The sequence below is a fragment of the Anomaloglossus baeobatrachus genome, chromosome 7, assembly GCF_048569485.1.
Source record: "Anomaloglossus baeobatrachus isolate aAnoBae1 chromosome 7, aAnoBae1.hap1, whole genome shotgun sequence".
NCBI lineage: Eukaryota > Metazoa > Chordata > Amphibia > Anura > Aromobatidae > Anomaloglossus > Anomaloglossus baeobatrachus.
In genome coordinates this window covers 248,557,189-248,576,666 of record NC_134359.1, presented here as the reverse complement: position 1 = coordinate 248,576,666, position 19,478 = coordinate 248,557,189, and the positions used below count along the sequence as shown (strand labels likewise).

At 44.0% G+C, this 19,478-nt stretch overlaps 1 protein-coding gene across 1 annotated transcript in view; it reads left to right on the top strand.

Moving 5' to 3' along the window:
• The window catches only part of LOC142246683 (uncharacterized), a 232,881-nt gene that overhangs the window by 57,994 nt on the left and 155,409 nt on the right, over positions 1-19,478 (top strand). Inside the window, exon 6 of the mRNA XM_075319749.1 lies at positions 6,082-7,445. Coding sequence (XP_075175864.1) covers positions 6,082-7,445 — 1,364 coding nt within the window. The remainder of the gene's footprint in view (positions 1-6,081; positions 7,446-19,478) is intronic.

Genomic DNA, 19,478 nt, shown 5'->3' with positions numbered 1-19,478 from the left:
GTGGTCAGTATGTTACATTAGTGATGAGTGACCCGTGGATGTTTGTATTTGCCAAGTTTGGACAGACTTAAAAATTGATTTGGAACAAGAACTTCAAATCCCATATAAGTCAATGTAGACCCGAACTTGTGTGCTGTAAAATAGTCGTAATAAGGGCTAAGGGGGCTGAAAAATAAAGCAAAATGGGGACACTTGACCTGCAAAAAAATATAAAAATTGTGCGGTCTTGCCTGTTTTTGATAACCAACGCGGGTAAAGCGGACAGCTGGGGGCAGCAATCTTTAGGTGTCAGCTTTACCTTGGCTGGTGATCAAAAATAGAGGGGATCCCATGCTATTATTTTGAATTATTTAAATAAATACTTTAAAAAAATGATGTGGACTCTATCCTATGTTTGATAACCAGCCAAAGTAAAGTAGGCAGCTGGAGACTGGTGTTATCAGGCGGCGGAGGGGGGGGGAAGTGTTATTTGGCCTTTCTCAACCTGAAAATAGCAGCCTGCCGCCCCAGAAGTCTGTCAGACTCCCCCATACTACCCCAGCAGGCATAAAGTTAAAAAAACACATACAACCAGAAAAAATAGTACATTTGATTAAAGACTCCATCTCTCACCAATGTATTACTTGAAAAAGAAATCCTCAAAGTTCCGCTGGGACCCAATAGAGTAATGTCCCACAAAACTCATCAATTGCTATGGAGCTGCATTCTCAGATGAGGCAGCACAGAATTTCTCACAAGCAGTGACATCAGTAACTTAGTGATATAACTGCTTGTGAGAACGTCCTTGCTGCCGCTGACCAACAATGACCTATGGAGCCTTGTTTTGAGAACGTTCATAGAACTAAGCTCCAAAGGTATTGATGGATATCATGGGACATTACTCTTTTGATTACTTCGGAACTTCCAGAATATTTGTTTTACTAATACATTGGTGAACGAGGGCATGTGGGGAGTCTTTATCTTTTCCTGCTTCTGTGTTTTTGTTTTTTTTTTTTTAACTATGCTTGCTGGGGTAATAATGAGGGTATCTTATAAACCCCTATCCATTACTAACCCTGGAGCTTGATGCCAGCTGTCAATTCACAGGTTTACATCAACCTCAAACGTATTACCCCGATTGCCACCGCACCAGGGCGATCGGGAAAAGCTGGGCAAAGTGACAGAATTTGTACCTCTAATGAGTGCGCCATTTCTGGGGTGGCTGCGGGCTGGTATTTTCAGGCTGGGAGGGCCAAATAACTATGGGCCTTCCCACCTTGATAATACCATTTGAAAACCAGCTTTACCGTGGCTGGTTATCAAAAGTAGATGGAACCCACATTATTTATTTATTTATTTTTTTATTGTTCACAGCAGTGTACAGGCAACTTCCGCATATAATAAAGCTTGTTGGTTGACTGCACTCATCCCTATTTTACATCAGTATTTGTAAGACAAAACCAAGTCTGGGTGAAAAGTGCAGAAGTGGTGCCCATGTGGTATCCCACAAAGTGGTCATCTTCTTGGGATACCAGAAATATAGAGTATTTAGCACAAATGTAATTTTCTATGTATATTAAGTACTGTAGGATATTGTGAAAACCTGCTGACAGGTAGCACCCAGAGGGTTAAGTTTCCCATGTGCAGTCATCCAATGACTGCAGTGGTAGGAGTCCCATGCAGGGGGGAGGAGCTAACTCCGACTACGCATGGAAGAATAGGGTCGGTTGGGAGACGGCAGTTGAGAGGAAATAGAGGGAGTTGACGTCCTCCATTTTGTGAGTAGTTTTTCTAGCGCATCGTGAGAAGAAAAGCTGCCCCTCAGAGGTCTGCCTGTCTGGTGTGGTTGAATTTACCACAGTATGTGTGGAAAACACTGACCTGCCGTCATCTGTAAATAGTTATTTATATCACCAGTAAAGAGACTGTTCATCACCGAAGCGGAGTTGTTTTATGATTAAATATTAACAACAAGAATAACAACTATTACCACCATCATCCTCATCCGTGTCCCACACGAGGTTACCACAACTTTTGGTGTCACGAACAGGATTCAAACCTGTGCGGGGAAACCCCATTGGATTTCGAATGTCTTTAATCACATCAGCATTAATAGCTTCAGAGGGGTCAGCCTGCTCAAGGATATGCCAAGCTTCCTGTAAACTGAGGGCAAAATCTCTTAAAGATTCATGGAACTGCTGCTTTTTACCAAAGAATTGCATCTTTAACTCTGACAGGGTTCTTGTTTCAAATATAACTTTTAACCTGTCTAGTATTTCTTCAGCAGTTTTCTTTACACTACAAGGCCAAGATTTAACTTCCCTTAGTGCAGCGCCCCCTAGCTGACCAATCAGTAACTCAACTTTTTGTTCCGGGCTGACTGGGTACAATCTGAATATTGCCTGCATTTTCTCTTTAACCCCTTCACGACCTTTGACGGATATATCCGTCATGGAGCGTGTGAGGTTAAGCCCCGCCCCCTGCCGCCGGCAGGATACGGCGATCCGCGCACATATCAGCTGTTTTTAACAGCTGACATGTGTGCCTGCATGTTCCGAGTGGAATCGCATTCCACCCGGAACATTTAACCCCTTACATCTCGCTGCCAAAGTCTGGTAGTGAGATGTATATGCGCGCAGCCATGATTTTCACTTACCGCCGCCCCCACCGGAAGTCACGTGCGCAATCACGTGACTTTCGGTGGTTGCCATGGTAGCACAGGGTCATATGATGACGCCTGTAGCTAACATGACTCACTTCCTCTCAATGCCGGCATTGAAAGTAAAGCACCGTATCTGCAGTTCTCAGCTCTGTAGCTGAGATCTGCAGATAGTGCAGGGTGATCGGATTGCTGATCGCTATAGCCCCCTAGGGGGACTAGTAAAATAAAAAAAAAGTAAAAAAAAAAAAGTTTAAAAAAATAAAAAACCCCAAAAAACCTAAAAGTTCAAATCACCTGCCTTTCGCCCCATTGAAAATTAAAGGGTTAAAAATATATACACATATTTGGTATCGCCGCGTTTAGAAATGCCCGATCTGTCAAAATATAAAATCAATTAATCTGATCAGTAAACGGCGTAGCAGCAAAAAAATTCCAAACGCCAAAATTACGTTTTTTGGTCGCCGCAAATTTTGCTCAAAATGCAATAACAGGCGATCAAAACGTAGCATCTGCAAAAAAAATGGTACCATTAGAAATGTCAGCTCGAGACGCAAAAAATAAGCCATCACTGAGCCATAGATCCCAAAAAATGAAAACGCTATGGGTTTCAGAAAATGGCGTAAAACGTGCGCCACTTTTATTGGACAAATTTGCGATTTTTTTTTAACCCCTTAGATACAAGTAAATCTATACATGTTTGGTGTCTACAAACTCGCATTGACCTCAGGCATCACAATGACAAATCAGTTTTACCATATAGTGAACACGGTGAATAAAATATCCCAAACACTATTGTGCGATCACACTTTTTTTGCAGTTTTTTAACACTTGGGAATTTTTTTGCTATTTTCCAGTACACTATATGGTAAAACCTATGGTTTCATTTAAAAGTACAACTCGTCCCACAAAAAACAAGCCCTCATATGGCAAGATTGACGTAAAAATAAATAAGAAAGTTACGGCTCTCGGAAGAAGGGGAGCAAAAAACAAAAACGCAAAAACGGAAAGTGCCCGGGGGCTGAAGGGGTTAAAGTCGGTTAATGTGTGTGGTTCTCCACTATAGCTGGGGAGCCAGGGTGCCCCAAAGTAGTATGGCATTGTTTGAGCCATAGCAATAGCTGGGCTGCAGCTTGTCACTTCGCTCTCCTCTCCTGAAGACATGTTTACAGCACTGTATGTGTGGAAAACACTGACCGGCCGTCATCTGTAAATAATTATTTATATCACCAGTAAAGAGACTGTTCATCACCGAAGCAGTGGTAGGAGTCCCATGCAGGGGGGAGGAGCTAACTCCGACTACGCATGGAAGAATAGGGTCGGTTGGGAGACGGCAGTTGAGAGGAAATAGAGGGAGTTGACGTCCTCCATTTTGTGAGTAGTTTTTCTAGCGCATCGTGAGAAGAAAAGCTGCCCCTCAGAGGTCTGCCTGTCTGGTGTGGTTGAATTTACCACAGTATGTGTGGAAAACACTGACCTGCCATCATCTGTAAATAGTTATTTATATCACCAGTAAAGAGATTGTTCATCACCGAAGCGGAGTTGTTTTATGATTAAATATTAACAACAAGAATAACAACTATTACCACCATCATCCTCATCCGTGTCCCACACGAGGTTACCACACCCGTGTTTTTATTATACTTTTCATCTGATTGTTCCACTCCTGAGTTTTGCTTTCAAATACTGATGTAAAATACTAACCAAATACTGAATATTTGAACGTGGCCTAAGGGTCCATTATTCAGGCAAATTTTGGTTCTAAAGAAAACCTGTCAACTATATTTACATACAGATATGGTGGTAATTTGAAGGGAAATTGTATAGAAATGATGTTGAGCTGTTTTACTAGGAGTGAGTCTGTTGGGAGAAAATGAAGTTATATCTTCCCTGCAGCCACTTGCGTCCAGTGAATGAGGTGGTGCATGAAGCTGTAACAGTCACAGCTCAGTGACAGGTGACTAGTACAGCCTTCTACTTCCCATGAAGACTGAAAGTGAGCAGATGTAAGGAGAATAGAAATTCATCAACAGACACTGATGCTATAGGAAGTTTTTTGGGGCTTATTATCTTTAATTTTGATATAGCAATGATAGTTTGTTTCCGTTCTCTCATGCCTTTTTGTATTATTGTAGAACATCCTCTATTTCCAAAAAGGGGATGATACATTGCCGACAGCCATAATTTTTGTGCCCGTATAAAATATGCAATCAATGATAAATGTTTTAGTTGTCACTTGATATGTGTACTGGCCAATGATTGGGAATGAACATTAGTAAAACTGAATTTGTGCAATCATCACATCATGTAAATGACACTTTATTCAGTTAAAGGGAAGCAATCACCAGGATTTTCGTATATAATCTAAACCAGTGCTATTCTGGCACTATGAGGCTGATTCTATACATACCTGTAGGTGTCGGTTCGGATGTATAGGTTTTGAAATCCAAAAAAGTGAAGTTTGTAAAATGAGCAGCATCTTGAGTGACAGTTGAACTGGAGCAGATAATACATTCATAGTTATCTCCTCCGTTTCTTAGAAATAGCATAAGTATTATACAGAGGGAGGAGATAACTATGAATATATGATCTGCTCCAGTGCAATTGTCACTCAAGAAACAGCTCATTTTACAAACTTCACTTTCTTGTATTTCAAAACCTAAACATCCGAGCTGACACCTACATGTATAGAATCTGCCTGATAGTGCCAGTATAGCATTGGCTTTAGGTTATATACAAAAATCCTCGTGATTGGTTCCCTTTCATAATAGAACCCTGCATTTGATGTAATTTTTTTTAACTTTTCTTAAATTTTTATAATTAGGCTAGCTGTAGTACCCACGTTGCCAGGGATAGTAACTGTGTCTCTCTCCCTCTTCCAGTCTGTCTATCTCTCTCTCTGTCTGTCTCTCTCTCTCTGTCTGTCTCTGTCTGTTTCTTTCCCTGTCTGTGCCTGTGCTTGTCTGTCTGTGCCTGTCTGTCTGTCTGTCTGTGCCTCTGTCTGTCTGTGCCTGTGTCTGTCTGTGCCTCTGTCTGTCTGTGCCTCTGTCTGTCTGTGCCTCTGTCTGGCTCTCCACAGAAATCATATTACTCACACATAAGCTTCTTATACTAAGAATATCCTTTGTTGCCTCTAGCAACCAATCAGCGCTCCTATTAATGATCTGTAGCTTCCAGCTCCATTGACTTTAATGGAGGCAGGTTTTTTTTAGAGTAACTGTAAAGTGCGGGGTTACATTTTCCTGTAAACACATAGTATATGACGTTCTCCTAGTCGAATAGTGTCTGTGCAAAATTTCATAACTGTAAAAGCGACGGTGCGGATTCCTTTAGCGGACATATACACATACTGTACATACATACATATATACATACACTCAGCTTTATATATTAGATGAATAAAAGTTTTATATTGTTCAAAAATCAAATCTTTTTCTTGGCAGATGGCTGTACCAGGAGCTCCAAAAGACATTCTATATCTTCTGATTTTAAGACAGATAATTGTAACATTGCACAAGATCAAGATACATATGAAGAGTATACCAACATCTCAGCTCTTCACACCAAAAGTCCATCACCTGATCCTTTTAAAGTACTATCTCCCAATTCATCACAGATTGTTAACAAAAAAAAAAGTCATAGAAGAAGTGTGGAAAATAAAAGAGCTCCCACAAGGAAGAAGCCATTATCATGTTCAGAATGCGAGAAATGTTTTATTTACAAATCTTATCTTGTTAGACATCAGAGAATTCACACAGGAGAGAAGCCATTTTCATGTTCAAAATGTGAGAAATCTTTTACTTTGAAATCTAATCTTGTTATACATGAGAGAATTCACACAGGAGAGAAGCCATTTTCATGTTTAGAATGTGGAAAATATTTTAAAGATACATCAAGTCTAGCTAAACATGAGAGACATCACACAGGAGAGAAGCCATTATCATGTTCAGAATGCGAGAAATGTTTTATTTACAAATCTTATCTTGTTAGACATCAGAGAATTCACACAGGAGAGAAGCCATTTTCATGTTCAAAATGTGAGAAATCTTTTACTTTGAAATCTAATCTTGTTATACATGAGAGAATTCACACAGGAGAGAAGCCATTTTCATGTTTAGAATGTGGAAAATATTTTAAAGATACATCAAGTCTAGCTAAACATGAGAAACATCACACAGGAGAGAAGCCATTTTCATGTTCAGAGTGTGAGAATTCTTTTACTTTAAAATCTGGTCTTGTTAGACATCAGAGAATTCACACAGGAGAGAAGCCATTTTCATGCTCAGAATGTGAGAAATGTTTTACGAGAAAATCTGAACTTGTTATACATGAGAGAATTCACACAGGAGAGAAGCCATTTTCATGTTCAGAATGTGGAAAATCTTTTACAAGTAAATCGAGACTAGGTATGCATAAGAAAAATCACACAGGAGAGAAGCCATTTTCATGCTCAGAATGTGAGAAATGTTTTAGTTATAAAACTAATCTTGTTTCACATGAGAGAATTCACACAGGAGAGAGGCCATTTTCATGTTCAGAATGTAGAAGATGTTTTAAAGATAAATCAAGTCTAGCTAAACATGAGAGAATTCACACAGGAGAGAAGCCATTTTCATGTTCAGAGTGTGAGAATTCTTTTACTTTAAAATCTGGTCTTGTTAGACATCAGAGAATTCACACAGGCGAGAAGCCATTTTCATGCTCAGAATGTGAGAAATGTTTTACGAGAAAATCTGAACTTGTTATACATGAGAGAAATCACACAGGAGAGAAGCCATTTTCATGTTCAGAATGTGGAAAATTACATGTAAATCAACTCTAGCTACACATGAGCAAAATCATGCACTAGAGAAGCCATTTTCATGTCCAGAATGCGAGAAATGTTTTATTTACAAATCTCATCTTGTTGGACATCAAGAGAATTCACATAGAAGAGAAGCCATTTTCATGTTCAGAATGTGGGAAAAGTTTTAGAACTCAATCAAACCTTGTAGTACATCAGAGAACTCATACTGGGAAGAAACTATTGTAATTATTTAGTGACCAAGCCCAATTTTTATTAAAATCTGACATGTTTCACTTTGCTAATTTTAGCATATGCCATGTTTTCTGAGAATTGTTTTTCCTGATGTTGTACTTAATGAAAGTAATAAATTTATATCTGTGTTTTGTGTTTTTTGTGAAATGTTATAAAAATTTAGAAATATTTGCAATTTTACAAATCTGAATGTTTATACTGTATTTTTCGTTTTATAAGACGCACTGGATTATAAGACACACCCCAAATTTAGAGATAGAGGTAAAAAAAAGGGGGTCCATCTTATACTCTGGTGCTGTCTTAACAGAGGGGGCGGCAGCGGTGGTGGAGCGGGGTCACAGGAGCAAGAGGCTGTGCTGACAGCACCAGCAAGTCAGTAGTGGCAGTTGCACGTCAGTGGTGGCAGCGGCGGTGGTGGGTCAGTGGTGGCAGCAGAAGCTACAGTGGTTGTTTGGTGGAGCAGGCCAGTGCAGTAGAGTGTCCCAGTCTGTCCGCGGTCTGGGCTTCTAAGAAATGGCGCCCGGAGCGGCGCGTTCGCAGATGGAGCTCTCATCCAGGAGCTCCATCTGCGCACGCGCTGACTCCCGGCACCATCATTTGAAGCCGGGACCGCGGACAGACTGGGACACCTGCCACACAGCCACCGCCGTCTGCACAGCCACCCGGCTGCATGCACAGAGTGGCAGCCAGCAGGCCGCCCACTCACCCACACAGAGAGGCAGTAGGCCGCCGGGACAGAGAGGCAGCCGGCCGCCGTCACCAACAGGCACCCGGCACACAGAGCTGCACAGACAGCCCCCGCCAATTGTCCACCTCCCGGTAAGCTATATTCGTGTTTTAAGATGCACCCCTCATTTTCCTCCCAAATTTTTGGAGGAAAAGTGCGTGTTATAATCCGAAAAATACGGTACTTATAAACCAAAATGTTACACTACAAAAAAAGATATTTACCTTATGTCTAATATGCCAGTCTAATTTTCAAACATCCTTTTATTTGGTTAGAAGGGTTAAAAGTTTAGCAGCAGTTTTTATCCCCTTTAAAAGGAAGGTGTCGTCCAAAAAAAAAATTTCAATATCTGAAAGAATGGAAAGTATTATTGTTTTAATGTTTTGTTTAAATATTATTATTTTAATTGAACAAAATATATATATAAAAAAAAGTTTGATATTTTCTACTCTAAGGCGGGCTTTACACACTGCGATATCGGTCCCGATATCGCTAGCGTGGGTACCCGCCCCCATCTGTTGTGCGACACGGGTAAATTGCTGCCCGTGCCGCACAACATCGCCCAGACCCATCACACATACTTACCTGCCCGGCGACGTCGCTGTGACCGGCGAACCGCCTCCTTTCTAAGGGGGTGGTCCGTGCGGCGTCACAGCAGCGTCACTGAGCGGCCGCCCAATAGAAGCGGAGGGGCGGAGATGAGCGGGACGTAACATCCCGCCCACCTTCCTTCCTCATAGCGGCCGGTAGGCAGGTAAGGAGAGCTTCCTCGTTCCTGCGGCGTCACACGGAGCGATGTGTGCTGCTGCAGGAACGAGAAACAACTTCGCTACTGCTGCAGTAACGATAATCGAGAATGGACCCCCATGTCACCGATGAGCGATTTTGCACGTTTTTGCGACGATGCAAAATCGCTCATCGGTGTCACACGCAACAACATCGCTAATGCGGCCGGATGTGCGTCACCAATTCCGTGACCCCAACGACTCCGCATTAGCGATGTCGTAGCGTGTAAAGCCCCCTTAAGGCTATGTGCGCACTTTGCTTTTTACCTGCTTTTTTACCTGCTTTTTTGATGCTTTTTCAACTGCAGCATTTAATGCCAAAATGGTTGTGTTCTGCTTTTCAAGCAAAGTCTATGGGAATTTGAATTTCTTGTCCGCACTATGCTGTTCAAAATGCTGCCTTTTTGTTGCAGAACTTTGGTCAAAAACTCAGCTTTGCAGTGCGAAACCCAAATGGCAAAAACAATTGACATGTCTGTGAAAATAAAAAAATACATTTTTTCCACAAAATTGTTACTTCAACCATATAGCTTTTTTTCACAAGGGTACAGGAAAAAATGCATCATAAAATTTATTGTGCAATTTCTTTTGAGTACACCGATACCTCATATGTGGTGGAAATCAACTGTTTGTGCGCACAACACTGCTCAGAAGGGAAGCAGCGCCATTTGATTGCAAAATTGGCTGGAATCATTAGCGAACACTATGTCGTGTTTGGATAGCCCCTAAGATGCCTAAACAGTAGAGCTCCCCCACAAATGATCCCATTCTGGAAACTAGACACCTCAAGGATTTTATCTAAGGGTATAGTGAGCATTTTGAATCCACAGGTACTTCACAGAATTTGATTACCTTAGGTTGCCTATTGACAATTTTCATTTTTTTTCCACAAAAATGTTGCTTTAGCACAAAATTTTTCATTTTTTCAAGAAGCAACACCAAAAAGTGGACCCCATAGTTTGTTATCCAATTTCTTGTGAGCGCAGGGATACCTCACATGTGGTCAAAAAATTCTGTTTGGGCAAACTGGAGGGCTTGGAATTGAAGGAGCACCATTTGAATTTTGGAAAAGCAGAAATAAAGTGCGGGCACCATGTCGCATTTGCAGGGCCCCTAGGGTACCTATACAGCAGAAACCCCTACAAGTGACCCCATTTTGGAAGCTAGACCCCTGAAGGAATTTATTCAGGGGTATAGTGAGCATTTTGAATCCACAGGTACTTTACAAAAGTGTTACTGTAGCACAAAATTTCTCACTTTTAGGGCGCTTTTCCATCTGCGATTAAATAATCTCTGCAATACTCGCCCAGAAAGTGGGGTGAGTGTCATGCATATGGTCTGCGTTTTTTTCTCACCTATCATTCATATGACATGCGAATGCTATGCGAGGTTGTAGATTTTTCATACCAAGGATCCGTGTGACATACGTATGCCATCTGTATGACATGCGTATACCATCCGTATTGCGATATTTTTCTGGCTCCCATAGAATTGCATGGGGGTGCAAGAGCTGAGTCTCTCTGACAATCGCAGCATGCTGCAATTTCACTATGAGTGCGATTCGTGTGGAGAAAAAACGCTCAGGATGGCATGGTCAGATATCTTAACACTGGTGCGAGTGCAATCCGATTTTGCATCGGATTGCACTCGCACAAGAAAATTGCAGATGGAAAAGCGCCTTTAGGCTATGCGTCAACGATCCGGCAACATTGCCTCCTGCGGAGATGCGAGTGTTGTCCACGGGAGAACGCAGCTGCCCGTGCCCACGATCCGGGTTCAGGCTGCAGCGGACTTCAGCTCTATTTTACTTGTGGAGAACACTCTAATCTTCGCAGCATAAATTAACATGTTGCTGCTCGGAAAGCTGCTCCGCAGGTCATTTTAGGCTGCGGAGAAAAGAAGCACAGTGGGCATAGGATTTCCAAAAATCCTTCCAATGCGCTTGTACTGCACAGCGCAGCATTTTGGACGCAGCGAAAACACTGTGTCCAAAGCGCTGCAAATCTTTATCGTGGGCACACAGCCTAAAAAGCTAGGATGGATGGATGTCAAACACATATATAATGTCCTATCCCCCTGCATATTCGAAGCTGGCTCCCTTTAGTGACTTTTATGTTGCACTAAAGGGTGCTTAGCCTTGTATTTAGCCAAAAAATAAATAATTAAAATAAACGGTGTGGGGTCCACCCATTTTTGATAGCCAACTAGGGTAAAGCAGACGGCTGCAGCCTGCCGACCACAGCTGACATCTTCACCTTGGCTGGTAATCCAAAACGGAGGGCACCCAAAGCTGTTTTTTTTTTATTATTTATAAATAAATAATTAAAAAAGTGGGGTCCCCCCCAAATTAGATTACCAGCCAAGGTGTAGCTGACAGTTGGGGGCTGTTATTCTCAGGGTGGGAAAAGCCCTTCCCAGTCTAAAAATAGCAGGCTGCAGCCGACCCAGAAGTGGCGAATCTATTAGATGTGCCAACCCTGGCGCTTCGTCCCAGCTCATCCCAGTACCCTGGTGTGGTGGCAAACAGGGTAATAACTGGGATTAATACCAGCTGTAATATCACCTGACATCAAGCCCAGCAGTTGGTGCGGTCATGGCGTCTATCAGATACCCGACATCACAACTGTCAGTACTAACAAAAAAAAAAAATAGATAACAAAAAAAAATTTTAATTGAAAAAACACTCCCCAGAACATTCCCTCTTTCACCAATTTATTGTAAGGAAAAAAAAAATCTGGTCCACAGTAATCCAATAAGGGGGTCCCACGGTGACTCTGGACCATCTAGAATATGGGGGGGCACGCTCAGGGAACGTATCCCCCATTTTCTAGGAGTGCAGACCCTCCATGTGAGGAGTGTGGGTGCAATGAATCTGCACCCACTCTCCCCGGGTCCACAGCAGCAGTGTGCGTGCTGTGAGCTTAGCGTATCACTGTGACTGAACACAGGAAGCTGGGCTGACAGCCGCTCTTTGCGCATGCGGCAGCGTCTATTGTGAAGGAGGGGGCCGCGGGGGATCAACACTGCACAGGTACCGTGGGACACCGGGGAGCACCAGGGGGGTTATAGGGGGTGACCTGACAGGGCCTGGGGAGGAGTTTTCTGTCGCATGTGTTATGGCAGATGCGACAGAAATCAAAGGAGTAGGGTGAATGCAGGCGGCGCGCTGCTGTGCGCGTGGCCATCTTGGATTTCCGGGATGGGGTTGGGGGTCGGGGGGGGCACTTTGGCGACATGTTTGTTCATGCCAGATGGGAGATAAATAATTTTTTACCGCCGCTGTCATTTACTGTAACGTGATCATCGGTATACGGTGTATACCGGTGATCACATGAGCGGGGAATGGAAAAACCGGCCAGAATCATGATCTCCAGGGTCTCAAATACCCTCGGTAGCTGAAACCCCGGAGATTTTCTGACGCTGGGGGGTGTTATACACTTATTTGAGCTGGGGCGAAGCGCCAGGATTGGCGCATCTAATGGGTGTGCCACTTCTGGGGTGGCTGCGGCCTGCTATTTTTTGGCTGGGAAGAGCCAATAACTATGGAACTTCCCACCCTGAGAATACCAGACCATCGCTGTCCGCTTTACCTTGGCTGGTTATCCAATTTGGGGGGGACCCTACTTTTTTTTTTATTATTATTTATTAAATAATTATAAAAAAGAGCCTGAGGTGACCTCCAAATTGGATCACCAATGACGGTAAAGCTGCCAACTGTGGTTTGCAGGCTACAGCCGCCTGCTTTACCCTAGCTGGCTATCAAAAATGTGGGGACCCCACGTCATTTTTTTTTAAATTATTTCATGAAATTCGCGAAATAATTAAAAAAAAAAAGGGCTTCCCTATATTTTTGGTTCCCAGTCGGGTACAACTAGGCGGCTGGGGATTGGGGGCAGCCCGTAGCTGCCTACTGTACCTGGCTAGTATACAAAAATATGGCGAAGCCCAAGTCATTTTTTGGGGGGGGGCAAAAAACTCATGCATACAGTCCTGGATGGAGTATGCTGAGCCTTGTAGTTCTGCAGCTGCTGTCTGCTCTCCTGCATACACTAGTGGATGAAGTATGCTGAGCCTTGTAGTTCTCCTCCCTCTGCCTCTCCCTCCAGCATACAGTCCTGGATGGAGTATGCTGAGCCTTGTAGTTCTGCTCCCCCTGTCTCTCCCTCCAGCATACAGTTCTGGATGGAGCATGCTGAGCCTTGTAGTTCTGCAGGTGCTGTCTGCTTTCCTGCATACACTAGTGGATGAAGTATGCTTAGCCTTGCAGTTCTGCTCCACCTGCCTCTCCCTCCAGCATACAGTCTTGGATGGAGGATGCTGAGCCTTATAGTTCTGCAGCTGCGGTCTGCTCTCCTCCATACACTAGTGGATGAAGTATGCTGAGCCTTGTAGTTCTGCTCCCCCTGCCTTTCCCTCCAGCATACAGTCCTGGATGGAGCATGCTGAGTCTTGTAATTATGCAGCTGTCTTCTCTCCTGCATACACTAGTGGAGAATGAAGAACATATTGAAGAAGGAAATGACATCAGACCTTTTTTTTTTCAACAATCTTTAAAAACACATAAAAACGCAGCCAAAAACGCATTTTTTGATGCGTTTTTTTAAGATGCTGGGTTTTTGTATGTTTTTTGTGGGAAAAAAATGCACAAAAACGCAGCGTAAAAAAAACGCAGTGTGTGAACTTACCCTAAGTGTTTCTAGGACTATAAACGCAACTATAAATGCAATGGGTGGGTAGTACAATTACATGTACAGGAAGAGGATTCCTTGTGTTGTTAAACACAGAACAGTGGATCCTCCCGGTACCCGCCACCCCTGCTTCCACCTTCCGTCCGGCGCCATGTCCGGGCAGGAGGTGGAAGCAGCTGCGAAATCAAAAGTGAACAGTAGAAAAAAAAAATCATATTCAGCTGTCTGCAGACTCTCGGGACACGTCCAATGGCTGCAGGACCTGGCGGTGATCAGCTGATGCGGTCACCTGACGGCATCAGCTGATCGTATAAGTCCAGTGGTGAGGCCGGCTTTTTACCGCCCGGCCAGCATCAGCTGATTACCGCCGGGTCCTGCAGCGATCGGATGGGAGTCTGCACAGAAGTGTGTAGTTTTTTTTTTTTCTACTGATGCATCATGTATAAACGGCTTTTATACAATCAGCTGATGTGTCATGTGATTCAGGTCCTTTAACACCTGACACATCATCTGATCGCTTTGCCTATCAGCAAACCGATCAGATGATATTGGATCCGGATTGGACATCGCGGGACCCTCGACCCAGGACTACAGCGGAGTGGGGGAGGTTTTTTAGTCGATAAAGATGGAGTCACTGATTGTGTTGTGTTTCATTTCTAATAAAAATATTTTTTTGTGTGTTGTTTTTTTTATCTTTACTAGAAATTCATGGTGGCCATGTCTAATTTGGCATGATAGAATGAATTTCGGGCTTAGTACCATCTAAAATAATAATAGCAAGAGCAATTACCCAGTAGAAAGAAATGGGTGTAACAGCAGGGTAATGATAAAATATAACTTTTAATGTTTCCTTAAAGACGGGGGAATAGACAAACAAAAACACATATAGTGAAAAATCGATACTCAATGCGATTGTCAGAGGCCGTAAGGTCAACTGACCTGTATCAGTATAAATACAAAAAAGCCCACTAATCCAATACCAATGCAGGGGCTCAAAGGAAGGGTGCCAATGAAAACCCTGTGAAATAAGGCATAAAAATAGAAAGATCTCACCGGTATCTTATCATGTTAGATTTCCTGGTGAATATAGGATCTTCAGAGGGGGAGCTACTTGTACAGTCATATGAAAAAGTTTGGGCACCCCTATTAATGTTAACCTTTTTTCTTTATAACAATTTGGGGTTTTGCAACAGCTATTTCAGTTTCATATATCTAATAACTGATGGACTCTGTAATATTTATGGATTAAAATGAGGTTTATTGTACTAACAGAAAATGTGCAATCCGCATTTAAACAAAATTTGACCGCTGCAAAAGTATGGGCACCCTTATCAATTTCTTGATTTGAACACTCCTATCTACTTTTTACTGACTTACTAAAGCACTAAGGCTGTGTGCACACGATGCGTTTTTTACCGCGGAAACGCTGCGTTTTGAACCGCAGCGTTTCAGTGGCAAATTGCATGCGTTCAGCTTTCCCAGCAAAGTGTATGGGAAAGCTGAAAAATCAGTGCACATGCTGCGTTTCTTTCCGCAGCGTTTTGGATGCCAAAAATCGGTGCGGAAAGAAAAGCAGCATGTCACTTCTTTTGTGCGTTGTTGCTGCGTTCTCTCCCCCATTGAAATCAATGATGCGGGTCAGAACGCAGCCACAACGCATGGACCTGCTTTTTTGTTGCGATCCGCGGCCTTTGTCGGCACGCCAGAACGCAGGCATTTACCTGGAAGTGAGGTCAAGAGGTTTCCTGTTGACCTCACTTCCTGGCAAAGCCCCCGGTGTCGCCAAAGTGCCCGCCCCGACCCCCGAGTCCCCGACCCCCCTCCCGAAAATCCAACATGGCCGCGCGCACAGTAGCGCACCGGCCGCCCTGCTCCTATGATTTCTGTCGCATGTGCAATAACACATGCGACAGAAAACTGTTCCCCAGGCCCTGCCCGTTCACCCCCTATTCCCCCCGGTGTCATACATACCTGTCCGGTCGCAGCGCTGATCCCCCGCGGCCTCCTCCTCCTCCTTCAGTGCACGCTGGCCTGTGCATGTGCAGAGCAGCTGACAGCCAGCACAGTGTTCAGAGAGCTGTGCTGGCTGCTCGCACTCTGCAGCTGTGACCCGGGGAGAGTGGGTGCAGATTTTTGCACCCACTCTCCTCAAATGGAGGGTCTGCCCTCCTAGAAAATGGGGGATACGTTTCCTGAACGTGCCCCCATATTCTAGAAGGTCCAGAGGCGACGTGGGACATCCATATGGATTTCTGCGGACCCATTTTTTTTTATTAAATTGGAGAACAAGGGAATGATTTGGGGAGTGTTTTTTCTAATAAAACATTTTTTGTTGTCTTTTTTTGCTTTTGTTTACTGTCAATTAGTTATGTCGGGTGTCTGATAGACGCCGTGACATCACTAATTGCTGGGCTTGATGCCAGGTGACATTACACATCTGGTATCAACCCCATTTATTACCCCGTTAGCCAACGCACCAGGGCGCGGGATGAGTTGGGGCGAAGCGCCAGGATTGGCGCATCTAATGGATGCGCCACTTCTGGGGCGGCTGCGGCCTGCTATTTTTAGGCTGGGAAGAGTCCGATAACCATGGCTCTTCCCACCCTGAGAATACCAGACCCCAGCTGTCAGCTTCACCTTGGCTGGTGATCTAATTTGGGGGGACCCCACGTTATTTTTTTTTTTATTCTTTATTTATAAATAAAAAAAAAAACATGGGGAGCCCTCCAAATTGATCACCAGCCAAGATGAAGCTGCCAGCTGTGGTTTGCAGGCTACAGCTGTCTGCTTTACCCTGACTAGCTATCAAAAATAGGGGGGACCCCACGCCATTTTTTTCATTTTTTTTTTTTTTTTTTTATTGGATAAATACTAAGCTAGGCACCCTTTAGTGCCACATGAAAGGTACTAAAGGTGCCAGCTTAGAATATGCAGGCGGGGGTAGGACGTTCTATATATTTGACATCCCTTCATCCATTGACGCTTTTTAGGCTGTGTGTCCACAATCAGGGTTTGCAGCGTTATGGGCGCTGAGTGTTTTCCCTGCGTCCATAACGCTGCGTTGTGCAGTAGAAGCACAGTGGAAGGATTTTTGGAGATCCCATGCGCACTGTGCTTCTTTTCTCCGCAGCATAAACTGACCGGTGGCGTGGCTTCCCGAGCCTCAGCATGTCAATTTATGCTGCGGAGACGAGAGTGTTCTCTGCAGGTAGCATAGAGCTCCACAGCAGCCTGAACCCAAATCGTGGGCATGGGCAGCTGCAGGAAGGCTGGCACTGTGTACTAGACGCCGTGTCGCTGGATCATGGCCACATAGCCTTAGGCCTCTTTCACACGTCAGTGATTCTGGTACGTTTGTGCTTTTTTTTTTAAACGTACCAGAATCACTGACATACGCAGACCCATTATAATGAATGGGTCTGCTCACACATCAGTGATTTTTCACTGCACGTGTCTCTGTGCGGCGTACCCGCGTGTGCGTGATTGCCGCACGGAGACATGTCCATTTTTTTCTGGCATCACTGATGTCCCACGGACCACGCAGTGGTGTGGTCCGTGAAACACGTGCCAGAAAAAAACGTGCTTTTAAAATAAAAAACATTTTAACTCACCCGGCTCCAGCGATGTCCTCTGCAGCCCGTTCTCCCTGCTGCTTCTGTGCCGGCTCATTATTGTCGCGCATATTCATGATGCACGACACAGCCGACCCGGAAGCAGCTGCTGCGGGGGTCAGCGCCGGCCGGATGCTGCACCGCGGGAGCGATCAGCACCATGGAGAGCGGGAGCGGGTGCAGGTGAGTTAATCTCTAGAGACAGTCAGAGACAGACAGGGAAAGAGGCAGACACAGACAGGGTAAGAGACAGACACAAAGAGACAGACACAGACAAAGAGACAGACTGACAGGGAAAGAGACAGACAGGGAAAGAGAGGGAAAAAGAGAGACAGGTTAAGAGACAGACACAGACAGGTAAAGAGACAGACACAGGGAAACAGACAGGGAAAGAGAGGGAAAGAGACAGACAGGGAAAGTGACAGAGATAGATAGACAGGGAAAGAGATAGACAGGGAAAGAGATGGATAGACGGAGAGAGAGACAGTCAGTGACAGACAGGGAAAGAGACAGACAGACAGACAAAGAGAGAGAGAGACATAGATAGGTGGGTCTTCAAGAGGAACCTCAAGACCCACCTCTTCCAACAAGCCTACAACCTACAATAGCCCTCAGTCCAGTAGACCACTGCGCAACCAGCTCTGTCCTCACCTATCGTACCATCACCCATTCCCTGTAGACACTGAGCCCTCGCGGGCAGGGTCCTCTCTCCTCCTGTACCAGTCTGTTATGTACTGTTAATGATTGTTGTACGTATACCCTTTCACTTGTAAAGCGCCATGGAATAAATGGCGCTATAATAATAAATAATAATAATAATAATAATCTCTAAGTGCAATCACGGGCCACGGAGAACGGAGCCCGGATTGCACTTAGACAACCCACGTGTGCCGTGATTCACGGCACACGGAGGGACATGTGCGTGTTTTACACGCCAGTGAAAAACGTCAGTGTTTTTCACTGACATGTGAAGCGGGCCTAAAAGTGAGAATATTGTTGCTACAGCAACATTTTGGGTGAAGTAGCTGTGGATTCAAAATGCTTAATATACTCCTGAATAAAATCCTTGATGGGTGCAGATTCCAAAATGGGGTCACTTGTGGGGGTTTTCTGACGTATAGGTACCTAAGGGGCTTGGTGCGCGAAGTTTATTTCAACTTTTCCAAAATTCAAATGGTGCTCCTTCCATTCCAAGCCCTCCCATTTATCCAAACAGAATGTGGAGAAGGAAATGACATCACAGGTTTTTTTTTCCAAAGGTCTGTGTTCAACCAACTTTATTATCACTGACAAGTCTTAAAAAACGCACCTAAAAAAACGCATGAAAAACGCATGAAAAACGCATGAAAAACGCATGAAAAACGCATGAAAAACGCATGCGTTTTCGATGCGTTGTTTCTCAAAAAGCATTGTTTACAATTCTCCCCTCTGCCAGAGGGTGCGTTTTTTTCCGCGCGGAAAAAAAAGCAACGTGTGCACATACCCTAAATTGGTTTTGTAACCTCATTGAGCTTTGAACTTCATAGGCAGGTGTATCCAATCATGAGAAAAGGTATTTAAGGTGGCCACTTGCAAGTTGTTCTCCTATTTGAATCTCCTATGAAGAGTTGCATCATGGGCTCTTCAAAACAACTCTCAAATGATCTGAAAACAAAGATTATTCAACATAGTTGTTCAGGGGAAGGTACAAAAAGTTGTCTCTGAGATTTAAACTGTCAGTTTCCACTGTGAGGAACATAGTAAGGAAATGGAAGAACACAGGTACAGTTCGTGTTAAGCCCAGAAGTGGCAGGTCAAGAAAAATATCAGAAAGGCAGAGAAGAAGAATGGTGAGAACAGTCAAGGACAATCCACAGACCACCTCCAAAGACCTGCAGCATCATCTTGCTGCAGATGGTGTCAATGTGCATCGGTCAACAATACAGCGCACGTTGCACATGGAGAAGCTGTATGAGAGAGTGATGCGAAAGAAGCCGTTTCTGCAAGCACGC